Here is a 17,033-nt window from a genome sequence, read left to right as displayed (position 1 = left end):
TGCTGAGTCATGGTCATGCCTATTCTACCACCATCATTCAGTGTTCCCTTCACTTAGTACGCCCGTCCAAACGCATTTCAGTGGTTTTTGAGTGAATCTTTTTTCGCTGAGTCATTGTCATTTTTGCTGAGTCATGCTCATGATTGACTTCTACCATCATCCTTTAGTGTTTCCTTCACTTAGTATGTAGTACCCACGTCTGAACCCATTCCAGTGGTTTTTGAGTGTTAATCGTTTTTCGCTGAGTCATCGTCATTTTTGCTGAGTCATGCTCATTATTGCATTCTACTATCATTATCGTTACTATTGTCACGTAGTAGTGACGGTGAAGAAAACAATCGCAAAACTGTGAATGACGAAACGGACTTTATTGGGCGAACCTGTGCCCACAAAAGCAAGTGGCAGTCGAAGGTAAACGATAGCGGCGAACACAGTTGGCGATCGTCGAAAATCTGATCAGCGGCGAAAGGCGTCGACTTTTATACTAGAGTCATCGAAGGTTCCAGATTATTCCCTGGTGCCCGCATATCTTCCAGAAAGTTCTAGACCATTCGCGTCGGTCATACTATCAGATTACGTAAGCGTCGGTGACAACAGACAACGGATAGAAGCATCGATAACGTTCGAGAAACTTCGGAAACATGCAGGCGCGTCCTGTGCCTAGCGATAACGTTTAACATTTGTTAGTCGGTGAAAAGCGGTGACCGGTGAAAGATAAACATGTACACGTGTCACTATCGTTACTATACTTGCACCCATTACCATCAATAATTCTCGATTCGTTGCCAATTTAGGTGTGTTCAGACCAATTTTTCCGCTTTGTCATGCTCATTCACATAATTTAATGACTATCATGATCATTTATCGTTATTTATATTCCTTATGTAATTACCTATCGATTGATATACATATAATGTTAAGGGATTTGTAATCTTATTCATTAGAGAGTTTTAGAATTGGGGCCCCAGAGAAATAGCGTTGAAGCCACTGCGCAAGCGCGAGACGCAAACTGCGTTTGGGTTTTGCGTCGGGCACGCTATTCCACTGATTTAGCGGGAGCTCCAATAGCTGCCCCAAATGCCCCAAAAGCTTTGCGTAAACAAACAAGGCGGCGCCCATCGAAGCGACGGCTCGAACCGAGCACCAAACTGGGCTCGATTCATGGTAACGCGTGAAGTTCGTAAGCTAGAAGTGAGTGCGGTTATCGCCTTCTCTCAACTAACGTGTGCAATGAAGATTCGATTCATTAGAAGCCGCTGATTCTGAATTCGATTGTCGATTTCATGGCTCGTAGGCCTAACATGGATTAGCTTGGCTGGTGAACTAAGTAGGCAATAAAGCCTACTTCTAGCCACGACAGTCGCTTATCACCTGTAGTGAAGAAAGGCGCCTCATTCGGTCCTTGGGATTTCACGTATTGGACGTGTGGCTTGACACTGCCGATATCATGCAGGACGTACCACTTCGCCACCATATTCATAAATGCAATGGTGGCAGAACATCCTTGAAATTCCTCTGCATCTGAATTTCATTGAGTATTTTCTTGAAGGTACTTGAGCGTCCCAATCACAACTGGTGAGAAAACTTGCGTTGCGCTTCCCACTTTCATTTTCTCAAGATTGTTGGGCTCTACGTGAGTCGGCGTAAGAAATGTTACTGGCTTCACAAGTAGATGAGTTTGAATCTCCAGCAGTTTCTTGAGGCACGTATGTTCTTTATCAGGTGATTTGGATCAAATGACAGATACAGAGGAGCACCTTCTCGCAAATGGTGCGGTACTGCATGATCAAGTGTGCCATCTTCATTCAGGCGTTTGAAACGTGCAACGTTTGTCTGATGATTATCAGTTACAAGTCTCACAACATGATATCCCACACGTCCTCAACTACTTTCAGCACTTCCATTGTCACAGAGAACAGCTGGTCGCCTTTCAGACATCTCGTAAAAAAGTATCCTACGGGAATGATAAATGGTGTCGACAAGCCTCTTGTATATTACAAAACATAGTAAGTGGTTTGCGACTTGAGGCACCACTGTTGATTGCTCTCCTGCTCCAGGGACAACGAGACTGAAAAGCTTGTCGACCTGTCGATCGCATACAACCCTCTGCTGTATGGCCATCTCGTCAATGATGAGGGAGCAGAAAGCTTCTTGCTCTACGCTGAGTCCCTTAAATTTGATACACAGCCGCTCCTTTATTAACGAAGTGATGCCAATTTCACCAGTTGAATGGCCAACATATTTTTGCAGCGTTGAGCGGCAAGGAAGCTTAAAAAACACTGAACCTTGCACTCAGCCGCGCAACGCTTGAAACAGCGAAGCTGAGCCAGCTGAGCGATCGTAGCCCAGCATTTTCCGGAAGTGCGCGCGAACTTTTCATCTTATGACTCATGATGATGATAATTTCTTTTCACGCGTCTCGGATTTAGGGCCGTCACTGCGCGTTGGATAGCGCAGCTGTAACACCGACACCGCGTTCCAATGCCGACACCGCGTTCCAGGAGACCCCCTCTGTGAATGCGTCTCTCTCTCTCTCTCTCTCGCTCTCATAGCGCGCAAAACCTCTTCACCTCGCTGAGCACGAGGGTTTGATGTAATAGTTCAGCGGAAATCCGCTAGGTGGAGATAAGTAATTAAAGGGAAACTGAGACTTCCACCCAAATGTAGCAATTTGCTACAATGGAAACCCAACGGGGTTCCTCGAAAAAAAGCCTCGCAGTTGAAGAAAAATTCGTCCTGGTCCGGGACTCGAACTGGGTGGAAGTCTCAGTTTCCCTTTAATTATTTATCTCCACCTAGCGGATTTCCGCTGAACTATTACATCAAACACTTGCCTTTGCTTCGAGTTGTCGACAAATTCGACTTCGCCCTGCCATCTGCTAGCCGCCTGGTTATCTCAGATGGTAGAGCGGCTGCCCCGGAAAGGCGGTGGTCCCGGGTTCGAGTCCCGGACCAGGACGAATTTTTCTTCAACTGCGAGGCTTTCTTTCGAGGAACCCGGTTGGGTTTCCATTGTAGCAAATTGCTACATTTGGGTGGAAGTCTCAGTTTCCATTTAATTACTTATCTCCACCTAGCGGATTTCCGCTGAACTATTACATCAAACACTTGCCTTTGCTTCGAGTTGTCGACAAATTCGACTTCGCCCTGCCATCTGCTAGCCGCCTGGTTAGCTCAGATGGTAGAGCGGCTGCCCCGGAAAGGCGGTGGTCCCGGGTTCGAGTCCCGGACCAGGACGAATTTTTCTTCAACTGCGAGGCTTTCTTTCGAGGAACCCGGTTGGGTTTCCAGTGTAGCAAATTGCTACATTTGGGTGGAAGTCTCAGTTTCCCTTTAAGAACTCGAGGGTATACGAACGCGCCAGCTGTGGACGAAGACGATGACGCTCGAACGCAATCATATGGTACTCATAAATGCATGTTCTGCAAGCGTAACCTAGTGGTTACCGTTGGCGCCGCCATGCGCCGCTCGCGCGTACCTAGTTTCTAGGTACTTTCTTTCGCCGAGGGCCGAGGCGCTAAGCCACACGCTCCCTAGATTGTATGCGTTTGTCCCTAACGTTGGCCTCCGAGACTTGAGGTATGTTTACGCGACGCTGGCTTCCCGCCGCCGCCGTTGGAACGGAGAACACGCTGGGCTGGTGGTGACTAGGCACAACTGTGGCTGCTGTTAAGGGATCGATGGTATTCCTAAATAAACGCATCACTGTTTTGATGATCCAAATATAATCTCACTATCAGGGAGGGATCAGCCTACCTGACTGGAGAAGTATTTTTTTATTTGGGGTGGTGTGGAGCGCCGCGCAGCAACATCCCAACGACCGCCGCTTCGCGTCGGCGCTAGGCACCGCCGCTTCCGCCGCGGCACCGGGGCACAACCGACCGCGCCGCCAAACAGAGAGGAAAAAAACGAAATGGTGATACTAAGAAAGAAAATAAAGTTTCTTGCCAAGGCGGGATTCGAACCCGCATACTCCCGGCCATACAGCCACGCTCCCAGAGCATGCATTCATGCGAACCATATGGTTGCGTTCGAGCGTCTTCGTTTTCGTCGAAAAAAAAAAGAAAATGGTGATACGTCATCCAGCCTCTGCACGGATTTATTGTGATAACAGTCGCACCCAGGCACAGAGCGTGTTCCCAGTAGGGGCGTAAAACCAAATACCTAGACTGATCTAGGGAGCGTGTGGCTTAGCGCCTCGGCCCTCGGCGAAAAAAGTACCTAGAAATATGGTACGCGCGAGCGGCGCATGGCGGCGCCAGCGGTCAAGCACTGGGCTTGGGCGCAAATAGAAACCAGCGCTTCCCTCTATCTTATAGAAACACGCGGCCGGGAGTACGCGGGTTTGAATCCCGCTTCGGCGAGGAAGTTTGTTTTCCTTTATTTCTTCGTAGTTTCTTGATGCGAACCACAAATTACGGCTGGCTTAAACAGCTTCGCTGTTAAAATACTTCTGGCTTTTACATGCTCATATCCTTTTCTTGAGCATGCCTTCCAAATTACACACTCCATTAGAAGGCTTCTTCATGGAGAAACTGCGGACTTGGTTCCTAATGAAGTCGGCAGTCTTGTCGCCTTGTGCAGCACAATGGAGTACTTTCATAAAATAGGCATTGTCCTTGTTCTTTTCAAAAAATTGTGCGCGCTCCTCAGCTCCATCGACCTTCTCTTGAAGTGTCTCCAGTGCTCCTTTAAGACGCGCGACCTTCGCTTGAAGGCGGCGCGTTGTTTTCATATCTTCTGTCAGTTTTTCAAATTCTAGAGAAGTTTGCCATGATGCATCTGCAAATGACGTAATTTTACCACAGGTTTCAACCACTGCTTCGGTGTTATTAGGCATTATGGTTTCATTGCTGTCAGGCGGTGAGCCGTTTTGACTAACAGGCTCGTCATGTGAAGCAATGGTGCCCGCGCATTTTGCCCGTGACTGCGGATCATCATCTCTTCTTTCCAAGCGCCGCCGCTTCTTTCTTGGAGCTGGCGTGGTCCTCGTGCGCATGTAGCTGGGGTAACCGGTGAACAATTTCTTTCTCTATGGGGGAACACTGTCGGCACCGCAGTTGGCAAAGCACCCTCAAATTGGTGGTCGCCTTGTAGTCGCGATCTGTAAAATGCAGAGCACACACCAATGACCTGTCATTTGGCTGCCATATTTGTTTCTTTCCCACCAGGTCGCTCCCGGGAAATGTTTCGCAGCCATGCTGCCCTGCGTTCTGCGTCACTATGAAACTCGTGGTATTTGGGGTTCCTTCGAAGCATTAATCGTACCCAGTGGCACGCAACAGTTGCGCGGCATTGGGCCGCAAGCGTAAAGATGACGCAGGCGTAAAGTGTCTTGAGTGACACTCAACGATAACGATGCACGCGAATAATTAAAAAAAACACACAGCTGCCCGCACTTTTTAATGCTCGCTCCTTCCCGCCAGTGCCTCGCGCGGGCTCTCCCTGACAACTAGCGCCCTCCTCGCGAAACGCGGCGACAATTGTAAACTCCACTTCCATGCTCTCGCCCATTAAAGCGACGCGGCAGGCCGTACTAGAGCACTGCACGGGCTTACCCAAAAGCCCGGGCCCGGCCCGGCCCGTGGGCCTGGCCGGATAGAGCAGTTTTTTCTCGGGCTTGGGCCGGGATCGGGCACGGCGTGTGCTTTTTGACCCGGGCCCGGGCCGGGCTCGGGTTTTTTGACGCGGGCCCGGGCCGGGCTCGGGCTTTCTGGTGGTGTGCATGTAACGTGCACCGAGTTATTCTCGGGCGTCTCAACTCTGAAAAACATATATTTTTCGGTCTCGGGCCGGGTTCGGGCCGGTTTCGAGCCGGGCTCGGGCCGGGCTCGGGCCTAAGATAAAGGGGTGGCTGGCCGGGCCGGGCGGGTAACGTAGATTATTTCCGGGCCGGGCCCGGGTCTTGCCATAAAAGTTTTGATCGGGCTCGGGCGGGCAGCTCAACGTAAAAACGAGCCCGGGCCGGGCCCGGGCTGAAAAAATCTGCCCGTGCAGTGCTCTAGGCCGTACCTGTGCGTTTTCATCGAGCGGCCGTGCTTTGGACACTCCCCAGTATTTTTTAGGTCACTCTAGTACCGTGCAACGACCTACTCAAATACAGACCTGTTCAGCTGGCGGTAGCCGCCTGCGCCGGTTTTCGTTCCAGACTTCACCGCAAAGGGGGCGCTCGAGTTACCCCTCTCGACCATCGACGGGCGCATGGTTACAGCTAGGGTGTACTAGATTGTGGGAGTGGGTGCAACGAAGACTCGGCGCTGAGGCATTTTTTATTGAAAATCCAGGTGGCGCCACCGTCACTTTCTTCCGAATGAGCGGCCCCGTTCGCCGGCCGGACGCTTGTCGCGTCGGAGACCCTACCGCAGCTGCATGGAGCTTTGACAGGAGGATACTCGGTGGCGGTAACACTGAGATTATTCCCCACCAATCTATTGTAAATAAAATGGAAAAAGAGAGGCGGAAAGAATACAAACGACGCAACAACGACGGTGCGTCGAGCAGACGACAGCTACTCAGCCCGCTAGCTCGCCTCAGCCAATGAGCGCTACTGAAACAGTCGGAGCCAACGTTTATTGGCCGGAGATTCATAATAAGGCGACGGCAGCGCCGCCACATTTTCCGCGTTTTTTGCTTCACCCTCGGCGCTTGCTAAGGCGTCCACTGGACCCACTCCCCCATTCTACAGGTTTTCCCGCTCAATTTAATCCGAACGCCAGCTATTTTAATCCAAGCGCCAGTCAATTTAATCCACGCGCCACACATTTAATCTATGCGCCTACTAATTTAATCTATGCGCCTACTAATTTAATCTACGCGCCAAGTATTTTAATCCTCTCACCAGTGAATTTAATCCAAAGTGTAGGTCCGACGAAATGTTTTAATTTTGCGCAGACCACGGAGTAAGATAAGACAGAAGCGCCGACTCTGCTCGTCTGGAAGGGACACATTCTGAAACGCCGGCTCCTGCTTCACGGCGTGTTCGCCAGACGGCGCTACGAATGATGAAAAACTCTGCAGCGGAGAGGCGGGCTCAACAAACCGAAGGAGCAAAGGCGCGGGGACTCTCTCGCGGCACCTGCTTGACAGCTGCTCCGCGCACGCCCTGACGCCTGTATATAGCGCGCATAGCTCTTGCGGTTCACGGAGTGACGTTAGCAGGAGAAGCAAGTCATGTATCACTTTATTTTGTACAGGCCAAATGCAGAGCATTTGGCAGGTTGCCTACACGGAACTTTACAAGGCACAGGAACAGAAAATAAACAAAGACGGAAAGAAAAACTATAGCAAATGGTAAGGCGATATAATGGCAGTTCGGGTGGTCTCAAGCAATGACAGACGACAGCGAAAAGAAGCCTTTAATGCAAAGCTGACGTTTATCACTCTTTTTATCTGAGCACGCATCAAGTGCTAAGATGCTTCGCTTGCTTCTTTGTTTCTCGCGGTGCTTTTCGTGTCGCCCGGTTCTCTTGCGAGCAGAATCGCCACATTCTCACTAAACATAATAATTGGGAATTCCTGCCAGTGTTTCCTGCTTATTATTTCACAAGAGAAGCTCTGATTAGGTGTCTGCATAACTGGGGGAATCATCTCGAAGGCAAGGCTGAGAATTTACGGGGTAGCCAGCCGGTATTTACACTGGCTAACGTACTTGTCTTTCTTTCCCTTTCTCTCTCTCTCTACATTACGGCATGTCTCTGGACAAGGAAAGGCACCTGCACTGTGTGCAGTTGTACAGAAATTTAAATTGAGCTCCTCCCGTCCTTCCGCATTGGCGTCTTCTGGTTCCTCCTGGCATTCAGCATCATTGAGCTACGCCAGACTTCCCTAAACAAATTGAAGGAACTGCTCCGCTTCGAAGTCGAGGCACTTTCTTTAGATCTAGTAGGACATCGCCTTTGTCTTTGCTGAAGTAACTATCAAGAATAAGCTGCTTCTCGAAGTGTCGCGCACATATTTTGTCCATTGTTTTAAGCGCTCGCTTACTTTCAGGAATTTTTTGACGCCACTGGTGCAGTAGTTGAAGACCAGATGGCGAAGCGAAGAGCGAAAACTTCTCGCGTCCTTTGCCATAACCAGATTTACAGCCGGGAACAAAACACTGTCCTGTTGCTCAGTCTCTTCACGCACTATACCTTGTTCCGTCAGGCATGAATAAACATACTGCAGACATGGTAAACAAAGCGAGGAAGACGAAAATTTCGCACCTTCGCTTCCGCGCAGACGTAGAGGAGTGAAAAACAAGTCCTTCTGTTGTGTCTTTTTGTACAGCATCATTTATCGTCTGTTTCCTCTAAAGACATCTAAAAATGTTTCGTATGCGTGCATAAAAACGCTACCGCGTGTTTATTTGCGCTTTTATTATTTGTGCGCATATATTTTTTGTGTTTGATTGCTGTCAAATTCAGACGGCCGAGGGTCCACGTTTGTAGCAGACGACACGCTCTGCGGGTGCCGCGCTGCCCGTTCTGCGCCGCCGTCGCCGCGAGAGACACTAACCAGAAGTACGTACGACGACCAGTGACCTTTTTAAGGCCAACATTCTCCTGCGACGACGCCGGATGCTTCGCTAGGCCTACCGCGTCGCGCCGAAGAGTACGGAGCTCCGCGACGCAGCTGTGCGTTCTCCAGCTGCGCCGCGTCGTCGGCCGAGTCCGCACGCCGTAGTTCACCATGAAGGTCGCAGTAGAGGGCATCCCAATTTCTCGGGAGGAATTAGCAGCCAGTGATTGGTTGACTAAAGTTAACAAGCTACGGGTAGCGCGAACAACACCAGGGCAAGCCGTACCCGATTTACTCGGAGACAAAGCGGGACCGGATCAACCGCCCCAAAACAACAAAGGCCAGGCCTCGGGTGCACCTGCGAGGAAGAAGGCATCTGAACCAACGCCTCGGCAGCGAGGACGCTTACTAGCCAAGAAATCTGTAGCTTCGAACCAGCCTTGCTTACCCAGCAACGCCCTCAAGCTGATAGTGCGCCCAGGCAGCGGACTGCTACTCTCCAAGATCTCGACCTACCAACTACTGGAAGCGATCTGCATGGCTGCTCGCTTCACCAGGGACGCCGTGCGTCACCAAGACCTAATACAAGCTAACCTAATTCAGAACACCTTCGCGTACTGCACCCCAGGCGTCCAAAGAGCTGAACAGGTCCTACGACTCAAAGCGATCACCATCGACAACAAGGAGTATGAGGTCTCCGTCTACTGTGCTCCAGACGATAGCTCGGGCCGCGGTGTAATTCGCGGCGTCGATCTTCGACTGGACCGAGATGCAATTCAAGCAGAATTGCAAGATAACCGCAACCCAGCCATAGTGGACTTTCGGCGGCTCGGCAACACCACTGCAGTACTCATCCCGTTCGCTCAGCCCCAAGTGCCGACCTGGGCCTACTTTTGCAACAGTCGACACAGATGTAACTTATTCAAGAAAAAGTACGAAGTGTGTTATCACTGTGGCGAGCTCGGTCATCGAGCCGACGTCTGCGCTAGCCCAACGACCAAATGCAGAGGCTGCGGGCTATCAAATCCGCCAAACGACCACACGTGCAAACCAACCTGTCGCCTGTGTGGGGAGGAACATTTCACGGGCGATAGTCGCTTCAAGGAAATCTACAGGATCCCCTACACGGTCAAGCGCCGGCAGTGGGAGAATTACCGACAAGCCGAGGCGAACATACTCAAGGCCCAAGAGCCTGCAAAGCAGGTCACGCTTCAGCACACCAGCCTATGGGACCGCCATCGCTCCGGCAGCCGGCAGCGGCAGCCCCGGGACCGCTCGAGCTCCTTTCCATCGCTCGAGTCTACCATGCACTCACCGGGGATGGTCCCGGACTCCCTCCCGGAGCCGACACGGGCCACCTGCAGTCATCCAGCAGCCCCGAGCCTCTTCTCCTCCTCCGCGGCAGCCACCTGGGCCACCGCCATCTCCGCCCATCCAACAAGAACATTAACTACCGGTGAGTACGCATGAAGGGACTCCCAGTACTCCAGACACACACAAAGCGATTGTAGAACTGACAGCAGTCATCCAACAACTCATACTCCGAGTAGACGCTCTCGAAAAGCGAACCGCTTCACACACCCCGTCTCCGCCCGCTCCGCAGGTCCCACCTACGGCGGTACCTATGGAGATCACACCCTCCAGCAGAGCCACACACAAACGCAAAGCCCCGGCCGACAACGACCCCCCGGCGGAGGATTGGCAGGCACGTCTCGACAGACTCGAGCAAAAATACGAACTCAGTCAAACTCACATCAGAGCTCTAGAAGCACACATCGAACGGTCACTCCACACAATCGGCTCACAGATCGCCCAACAAATTGAGACCCTGAGTAAAACTATAGAAGCCCAGGGAAAACCCGTAGCGGTCGCTGAACTCGCGGATTCGGCGCCGCCACTCCCTCCAACCCCAGAACTTTCCCAGGTCAATCATGGCGGTCAGCTCGGGTAACACCACCGTCTGGCAGTGGAACTGTCGTGGGTTCGCACGTAAGCGTCCGGTCCTCCAACAGTTCCTCACCGCGAGTGATCGCCCCGAATTGATAGCCCTTCAAGAAGGTGGCAAAAACACGCAACTTGCCGGTTTCAGTACATACCTATCGGAATGAGTAAAGCCTCAAGGTAGCCACTCTCGTCAAACCTAATCTCACTGTCCTCCAACACAATTTGGATCCTACTTTTCCCGAACACGTATTCTTAGAAATATTACCTCGACCCTCGCGCAAACGTCGCACTAGTCTGTTCGTGCTAAATGTTTACAGCCCTCCCCGGGCCCATAAAGACGTTTTCGGGCCCCTTTTCCTCAAAGCCCAGCAGCTAGCGCAAGGGCGGCCTCTCCTCATCATCGGTGACTTCAACGCGCATCACCACGCTTGGGGCTACCACTACGACTCGGCCAAAGGCAGACGCCTCTGGAATGACTGGAATACGCACCAGCTCACCCTCATCACAGACGTCTCCTACCCCACTAGACTCGGTTCGGGCCTACACCGAGATACAACGCCGGATCTCGCCTTTACGAGCTCCGGAGTCAAAGCTACTTGGTGTCACACTCACGAAAATTTTGGAAGCGATCACTTCATGCTCGAGATCGTGATACAAGAGCCCACGAGGCAACGTATGCGGCCGACTCAGGTGATTGACTGGGACTCCTTTCGCACGCACAGGAAAGAGCAGGCCACACCTCCCGTCATTACCGACATCAAAGCATGGGCAGCTGAAATCGTCAAACAAGTGACTGACGCCACGCAAACCGTCGAGGTTGAGGACCCAGTCCTACACTGCGACCGTTACTACGCCCATCTCTGGGAGCGCAAGAAGTCGCTCGAAGCTCTTCTCGCCACTCGAAAATGGGACCGCGATATCCGCCATCGGCTGGCGCGCACCCACACGAACATTGAGAACTATGCAATAGAACTCACCCGCCAGAGCTGGCACAACATTTGTGACCAGATGAACAAGACTCTGAACGCTCGTAACACGTGGAACCTGCTCCGACATCTAATGGACCCGGCCGGAGGCGATCTCCGAGCACGCCAACAGCTTGAGCGAATCTTCCATCAGTATCCTGGGACACCAGATGAGCTCAAACAAGAGCTCATTAACACCTACATCCGCCCCGAACCGGCAACCACCCTTCCCCCCTATCAGGGCTCGGCCAACCCTGGCCTAGACGCCCCGATCTCTTTAGCGGAGGTCCGTGCAGAACTCAATCGCCTCAAGACCAATTCTGCGGCCGGCCCCGACCGCATTTCTAACACGATGCTTAGGAATCTAGATGACGCCTTTATTCACGCCCTCACCGACTACCTTCAAGAGTGTTGGGCGAGCGGTACCATCCCGCAGGAATGGAAGTGCGCCAAGCTAGTCTTCATCCCCAAGCCGGGAAAACCACCCACCTTGGCCAACCTCCGTCCCATCTCTATCACGTCCTGCGTTGGGAAGTTAATGGAGTACGTTATCCAGTCCAGACTTCTTCGCTACCTCGAAGACAACCACCTCCTACCAGACACGATGTTCGGTTTCCGTCCTCACTTAGCAGCCCCCGACATAATGCTTCTTCTCCATCACCAGGTAGTCATGCGTCGCACACTAGACACGAAAGTCATCGTCGGCCTCGATGTTGCCAAGGCCTTCGACAATATCCTCCATGAAGCGATTCTTCAACAACTCCAGACTCTCGGCGTCGGACATCGCACGTATGCATACGTCCGAGACTTTCTGACCGACCGCAAGATACAACTCAGCGTCGGCACGGGACATCCCTCCATCATCTCTCCTGGCAACCGCGGCACGCCGCAAGGCTCAGTGCTCTCGCTGCTGCTTTTCAACGTTGCACTGATAGGCCTGCCCAAGCTTCTGGCTGACATTCCCCACCTACACCACAGCGTTTATGCTGACGATCTTACTCTTTGGATCACACACGGCAGTGACGGCGAGATCGAAGAGACTCTCCAGACCGCCATCGATCGGGTCGGAGGCTATCTGGATACAGTTGGCCTCAGCTGCTCGGCGACTAAGTCAGAGTATATAATCATCCCGTCCCCAGGACGACACCCACCAAAAATACTTCCTGAGATCAATCTCCAGGTGCAAGGAAACCCCATCCCTCGTACAGATCACATCAGGATTCTGGGCCTACACCTACAGGCAAACGGCAGCAACAATATATCGCTCCAACGCATCGACCAGTCGGTGCTACAGATCGGACGTCTTCTCAAGCGAGTCTCCAACAAGCACCGAGGTATGCGAGAGTGCAACCTCCTGCGCCTCGTCCAAGCCTTCATCTGCTCCCGCATCACCTACTCCGCACCTTACTTACGTCTCATCCGCGCCGAAAGCGAACGGCTAGAGGCGTCACTTCGAAAAGCATACAAGACGGCCCTGGGTCTTCCCATGTCAACAGCTACTCACAAGCTTATGGCTCTCGGCATCTCCAACACCGTGAGCGAACTGATCGAAGCAACCCTCACCGCCCAATACGAGCGGTTGTCACTCACATACGCTGGCCGCGCGGTACTGCAGCAAGTTGGGATCTCACCAACGAGGGCGGCCCCCATTTATATTGACCTTACACCGGAATATCGTCAAAATCTCCGAATACCTCCCATTCCCAAACGGATGCACCCGGAACACCACGCCGAGAGACGGACCGATCGTGCACGACAGTTCGAGAAACGCTTCAGCGGACGTCCAGATGTCACGTATACGGACGCCTCTTACCCCCCCTTGAAACCAGCGATGGTGGCGGCAGCCCTCGCCCCGCACCGCAGCTGGTACACAGCCTGCAGCATTCGCAACGCAGAAACAGTCACCGCAGCAGAGGAGGTTGCCATTGCGCTTGCGCTAGCTGATCCTATTACCAAAGTCGTCATAAGTGATTCTCAACAGGCGATCCGCAACTACGATGCCGGCCGTATCTCTCGCCCGGCATCACACATTCTGCATTCTACTCCCCCCTTCTCCCCATCCCGCTTACTCCTGTGGGCTCCAGCCCATGAATCGCTCAGGGGAAACGTCCAGGTGCATACACTTGCTCGAGATCTTAGCTGCCGAGCCGAGTGTAGGATCCACCGCCCCGATTCCCCTGACACCACTATCTCGCACGATTCTCTACTCCCCACTTACACGGACATCCTCCAGTACACCCGTCTCGGGAGATGCATATATCCTCCCGCACACCGTGATCTAACAAGGCGCGAGGCCGTCCAATGGCGCAAACTACAAACAGGCAGCTTCCCACACCCCCTCTTATACAGTAAAATCTTTCCGCAACAAATAACGCCTCGGTGCAAACACTGCTCAGCTCCGGCCACTCTCATACACATGGCGTGGACTTGTACGCAATACAACACAGACAAAACAAACACCCCAGAGTCGTGGGAGTCCCTCCTGCGTAGCTCCGAGCCAGCAGACCAACGTCGGCTCATCCAGCGTGCGGTGGAGGCCGCGGAATCCCAAGGGATCCCCGCCGACCTCCTCTAAGCCAGCGCAACCGGTCCTTGGAATGGTCCCCTCTTTTTGGGCGAAATAAAGAATTCACCACCACCACCGTCGCCGCCGGTCTCCGCCACTCAGCGCATGCGCACATGGAAGCAAGCTGCACGGCCGTGCAAGCTGTTGAGTGTTTTCCACGCGCCTCGACAGAGGGCGCTACGCGATGTATAATCTGCGTTGCACGGTTTGTCCCGAGCGAATGCGTTGCGCGGCGGCGGAGTCGGCGCTCCTGTTTATCTTACTCCGTGGCGCAGACCAAACGTAACTGAAGTAGACTTCTTCATACGCTACGAAGCATACTTCAAAGCACATGAAAAAGAGTCACGTGACATAACGTAACTTTCTTGAGGCTCGCATGGATCATTCCCAACCATACTGACATGGATATCAAACGAACGGGAATTGAAGAAGCTATGCGATGGTGCACACATAACGAACGTCAAACCAGGTGGGAAAAAGGTGTCACGTGACCTCACGTATAATTCGCTTGTCCATGCGTGATTCCCAACCATATTGACATGGATATCAAACGAACGGGCTTCGAAAAAGCTCTGCGATGGTACACACGTAACGAACGTCAAACCAGGTGGAAAAATGGTTCACGTGACCTGACGTAACTTTATTCAGGCTCTCATGGGTCATCTCCAACCATACTGACATGGATATCAAACGAACGGACTTCGAAAAAGCTCTGCGATGGCACCAAGGAGGATTTAATTTTTTTAATCCTCCTTGGATGGTACGCGTCAAACCAGGTGGGGAAAATGTGTCACGTGGCCTCACGTAGAATTCCCTGGCCCATGCGTGATTGCCAACCATATTGACATGGATATCAAACGAACGGGCTTCGAAAAAGCTCCGCGATGGTACACACGACACGAACGTCAAACCAGGTGGGAAAAAGGTGTCACGTGACCTGACGTAACTTTATTCAGGCTCTCATGGGTCATCTCCAACCATACTGACATGGATATCAAACGAACGGGCTTCGAAAAAGCTCTGCGATGGTACACACGTAACGAACGTCAAACCAGGTTACAGTGCCTAGAATATACTTACTAGTGTGCCGACCGCGGGCTTTCCGGTGGCACGGAGAATGATGCCTTCCGCCAGCGCCCACCAGACGGCGATAGACGTAGCGACCGTGCTTATGCCGAGCGGCGTCTCTGGCCAACGTGCGCGTGTGCGAGAGACGCCGATGGGCTGTCCCAGCCCGTTTCATTCTTCGGAACGTTGGTTGATGTGCAAAGCGCAATCGAAAGAATATGATTTTGTTGCACTTACAAACGATCGTACGCACAGTTATCATTATAACGCTACACGATACCGGGTGTTTTTGCGAAAAATACTAATATATAAATACGTGGTTTCTGAAGAAGTTTAACTTTTTTCCACAGTAAACTGTTATATGCGAGACATGTCCACAAATGCTAAATTCACACAATTTGCACCTAATTACCATAAATTTCCTAATGATCTGTTTAATCACCTAAATGCACTTATTACGACTGACGGTAATTAAACAGGGCACATTTTCATGCGCGATACACCGTCGACTAATTTTAAACGAGCGCTCAATGTAGCAATTATTAAAGAGTTTCTCACAAGCGACAGCCGCCAGAGTTAGCCTTCGATCTGCCCTCTTATATTCTTCTCCCACTCGGCTAAACGATCTGGGTCAGCAGACGCGCTGAATAATGAGACTTGCTCGTTGTTTGAAGCGGTATCCAGTCGTACAATGTGGGACAAAACATGTGCTGACTTTACGCCTCGTTTTCTGCGATGACATCGCGGTTCCGTCCGTCAACAGATACAAGTGCGAACCACGCGCACAGAAAAGAAACCCAGCAGACATATGCGGAGGCACCACACGCTACTTGCTCGAAAGCAACAACGCGCCGCAACCGACTGCGCTTACGAACGCGCATCCAAAGTGCACCCGAAGCGCAAGCGACGCGTGATGCGCCGCTCGGTTAGCACGGTCCCAAACAGTGTCGCCGTCTGGTGGCCTCCGGCGGAACGCATCACCGGCGGTGATGCCTTCCGGTGATGCGGTGATGCTTCCGGTGGTGATGCCAGCGTCTCCCATTGGAAACACCCGGCGGTCGGCACGCTAGTAAGTATATTCTAGGCACTGTAACCAGGTGGGAAAAAGGTGTCACGTGACCTCACGTATAATTCGCTGGCCCACGCGTGATTCCCAACCATATTGACATGGATATCAAACGAACGGGCTTCGAAGAAGCTTTGCGATGGTACACACGTAACGAACGTCAAACCAGGTGGAAAAATGGTGTCACGTGACCTGACGTAACTTTATTCAGGCTCTCATGGGTCATCTCCAACCATACTGACATGGATATCAAACGAACGGGCTTCGAAGAAGCTTTGCGATGGTACACACGTAACGAACGTCAAACCAGGTGGAAAAATGGTGTCACGTGACCTGACGTAACTTTATTCAGGCTCTCATGGGTCATCTCCAACCATACTGACATGGATATCAAACGAACGGGAATTGAAGAAGCTATGCGATGGTACACACGTAACGAACGTCAAACCAGGCGGGAAAAGGGTGTCACGTGACCTCACGTATAATTCGCTGCTCCATGCGTGATTCCCAACCACATTGACATGGATATCAAACGAACGGGCTTCGAAGAAGCTTTGCGATGGTACACACGTAACGAACGTCAAACCAGTGTGAAAAGGGGATCATGTGACATCACCTAACTTTTGCCAGGCTCTCATGAGTCATTCCCAGCCATACTGACATGGATATCAAACGAACAGGCTTCGAGAAAGCTCTGCGTTTGTACCCACACAAAGCACGTCAGACCACGTATAAAGCAGTGTCACGCGACCTCAAAACTTTCAACAGCCATTGGGTGATTCACGAACATACTAATATGCATATAAACAAACGTACGGGAATCGAACAGCCACTGTTACTGTTGCCACGTAAAATGACGGAAACCGAGAAGAAAAGCGCGTGACGCGACTTAACGTAACTCGGCATCGAATGTGACTGACGGCTG

General features: G+C 51.9%; 1 protein-coding gene and 1 long non-coding RNA gene across 2 annotated transcripts; both read left to right on the top strand.

The window, feature by feature from the left end:
- The first annotated feature begins 11,467 nt into the window (after nucleotides 1–11,467).
- On the top strand, nucleotides 11,468–13,998 carry LOC125946835 (uncharacterized). The gene has a single exon (XM_049670927.1). The coding sequence runs from the start codon at nucleotides 11,503–11,505 to the stop codon at nucleotides 13,981–13,983; it is 2,481 nt and encodes an 826-aa protein (XP_049526884.1). The 5' UTR covers nucleotides 11,468–11,502; the 3' UTR covers nucleotides 13,984–13,998.
- Nucleotides 13,999–14,321: 323 nt separating this feature from the next.
- LOC125946862 (uncharacterized) lies at nucleotides 14,322–16,718 on the top strand. Its single transcript, XR_007467934.1, has 3 exons — nucleotides 14,322–14,581; nucleotides 14,889–15,029; nucleotides 16,419–16,718. It is a non-coding gene; the product is annotated as an uncharacterized LOC125946862 (long non-coding RNA).
- The last annotated feature ends 315 nt before the right edge of the window (nucleotides 16,719–17,033 follow it).

This window comes from Dermacentor silvarum, chromosome 1, assembly GCF_013339745.2.
Source record: "Dermacentor silvarum isolate Dsil-2018 chromosome 1, BIME_Dsil_1.4, whole genome shotgun sequence".
In the NCBI taxonomy this organism is placed as follows: Eukaryota; Metazoa; Arthropoda; class Arachnida; order Ixodida; family Ixodidae; genus Dermacentor; species Dermacentor silvarum.
Note: the sequence above shows the minus strand (reverse complement) of the source record. Positions and strands in the feature narration are given on the sequence as shown.

What these genes read in the sequence shown, in the direction of transcription:
- LOC125946835 (XM_049670927.1), top strand. Translation starts at nt 11,503, where the DNA reads ATGGACCCGGCCGGAGGCGATCTCCGAGCACGCCAACAGCTTGAGCGA.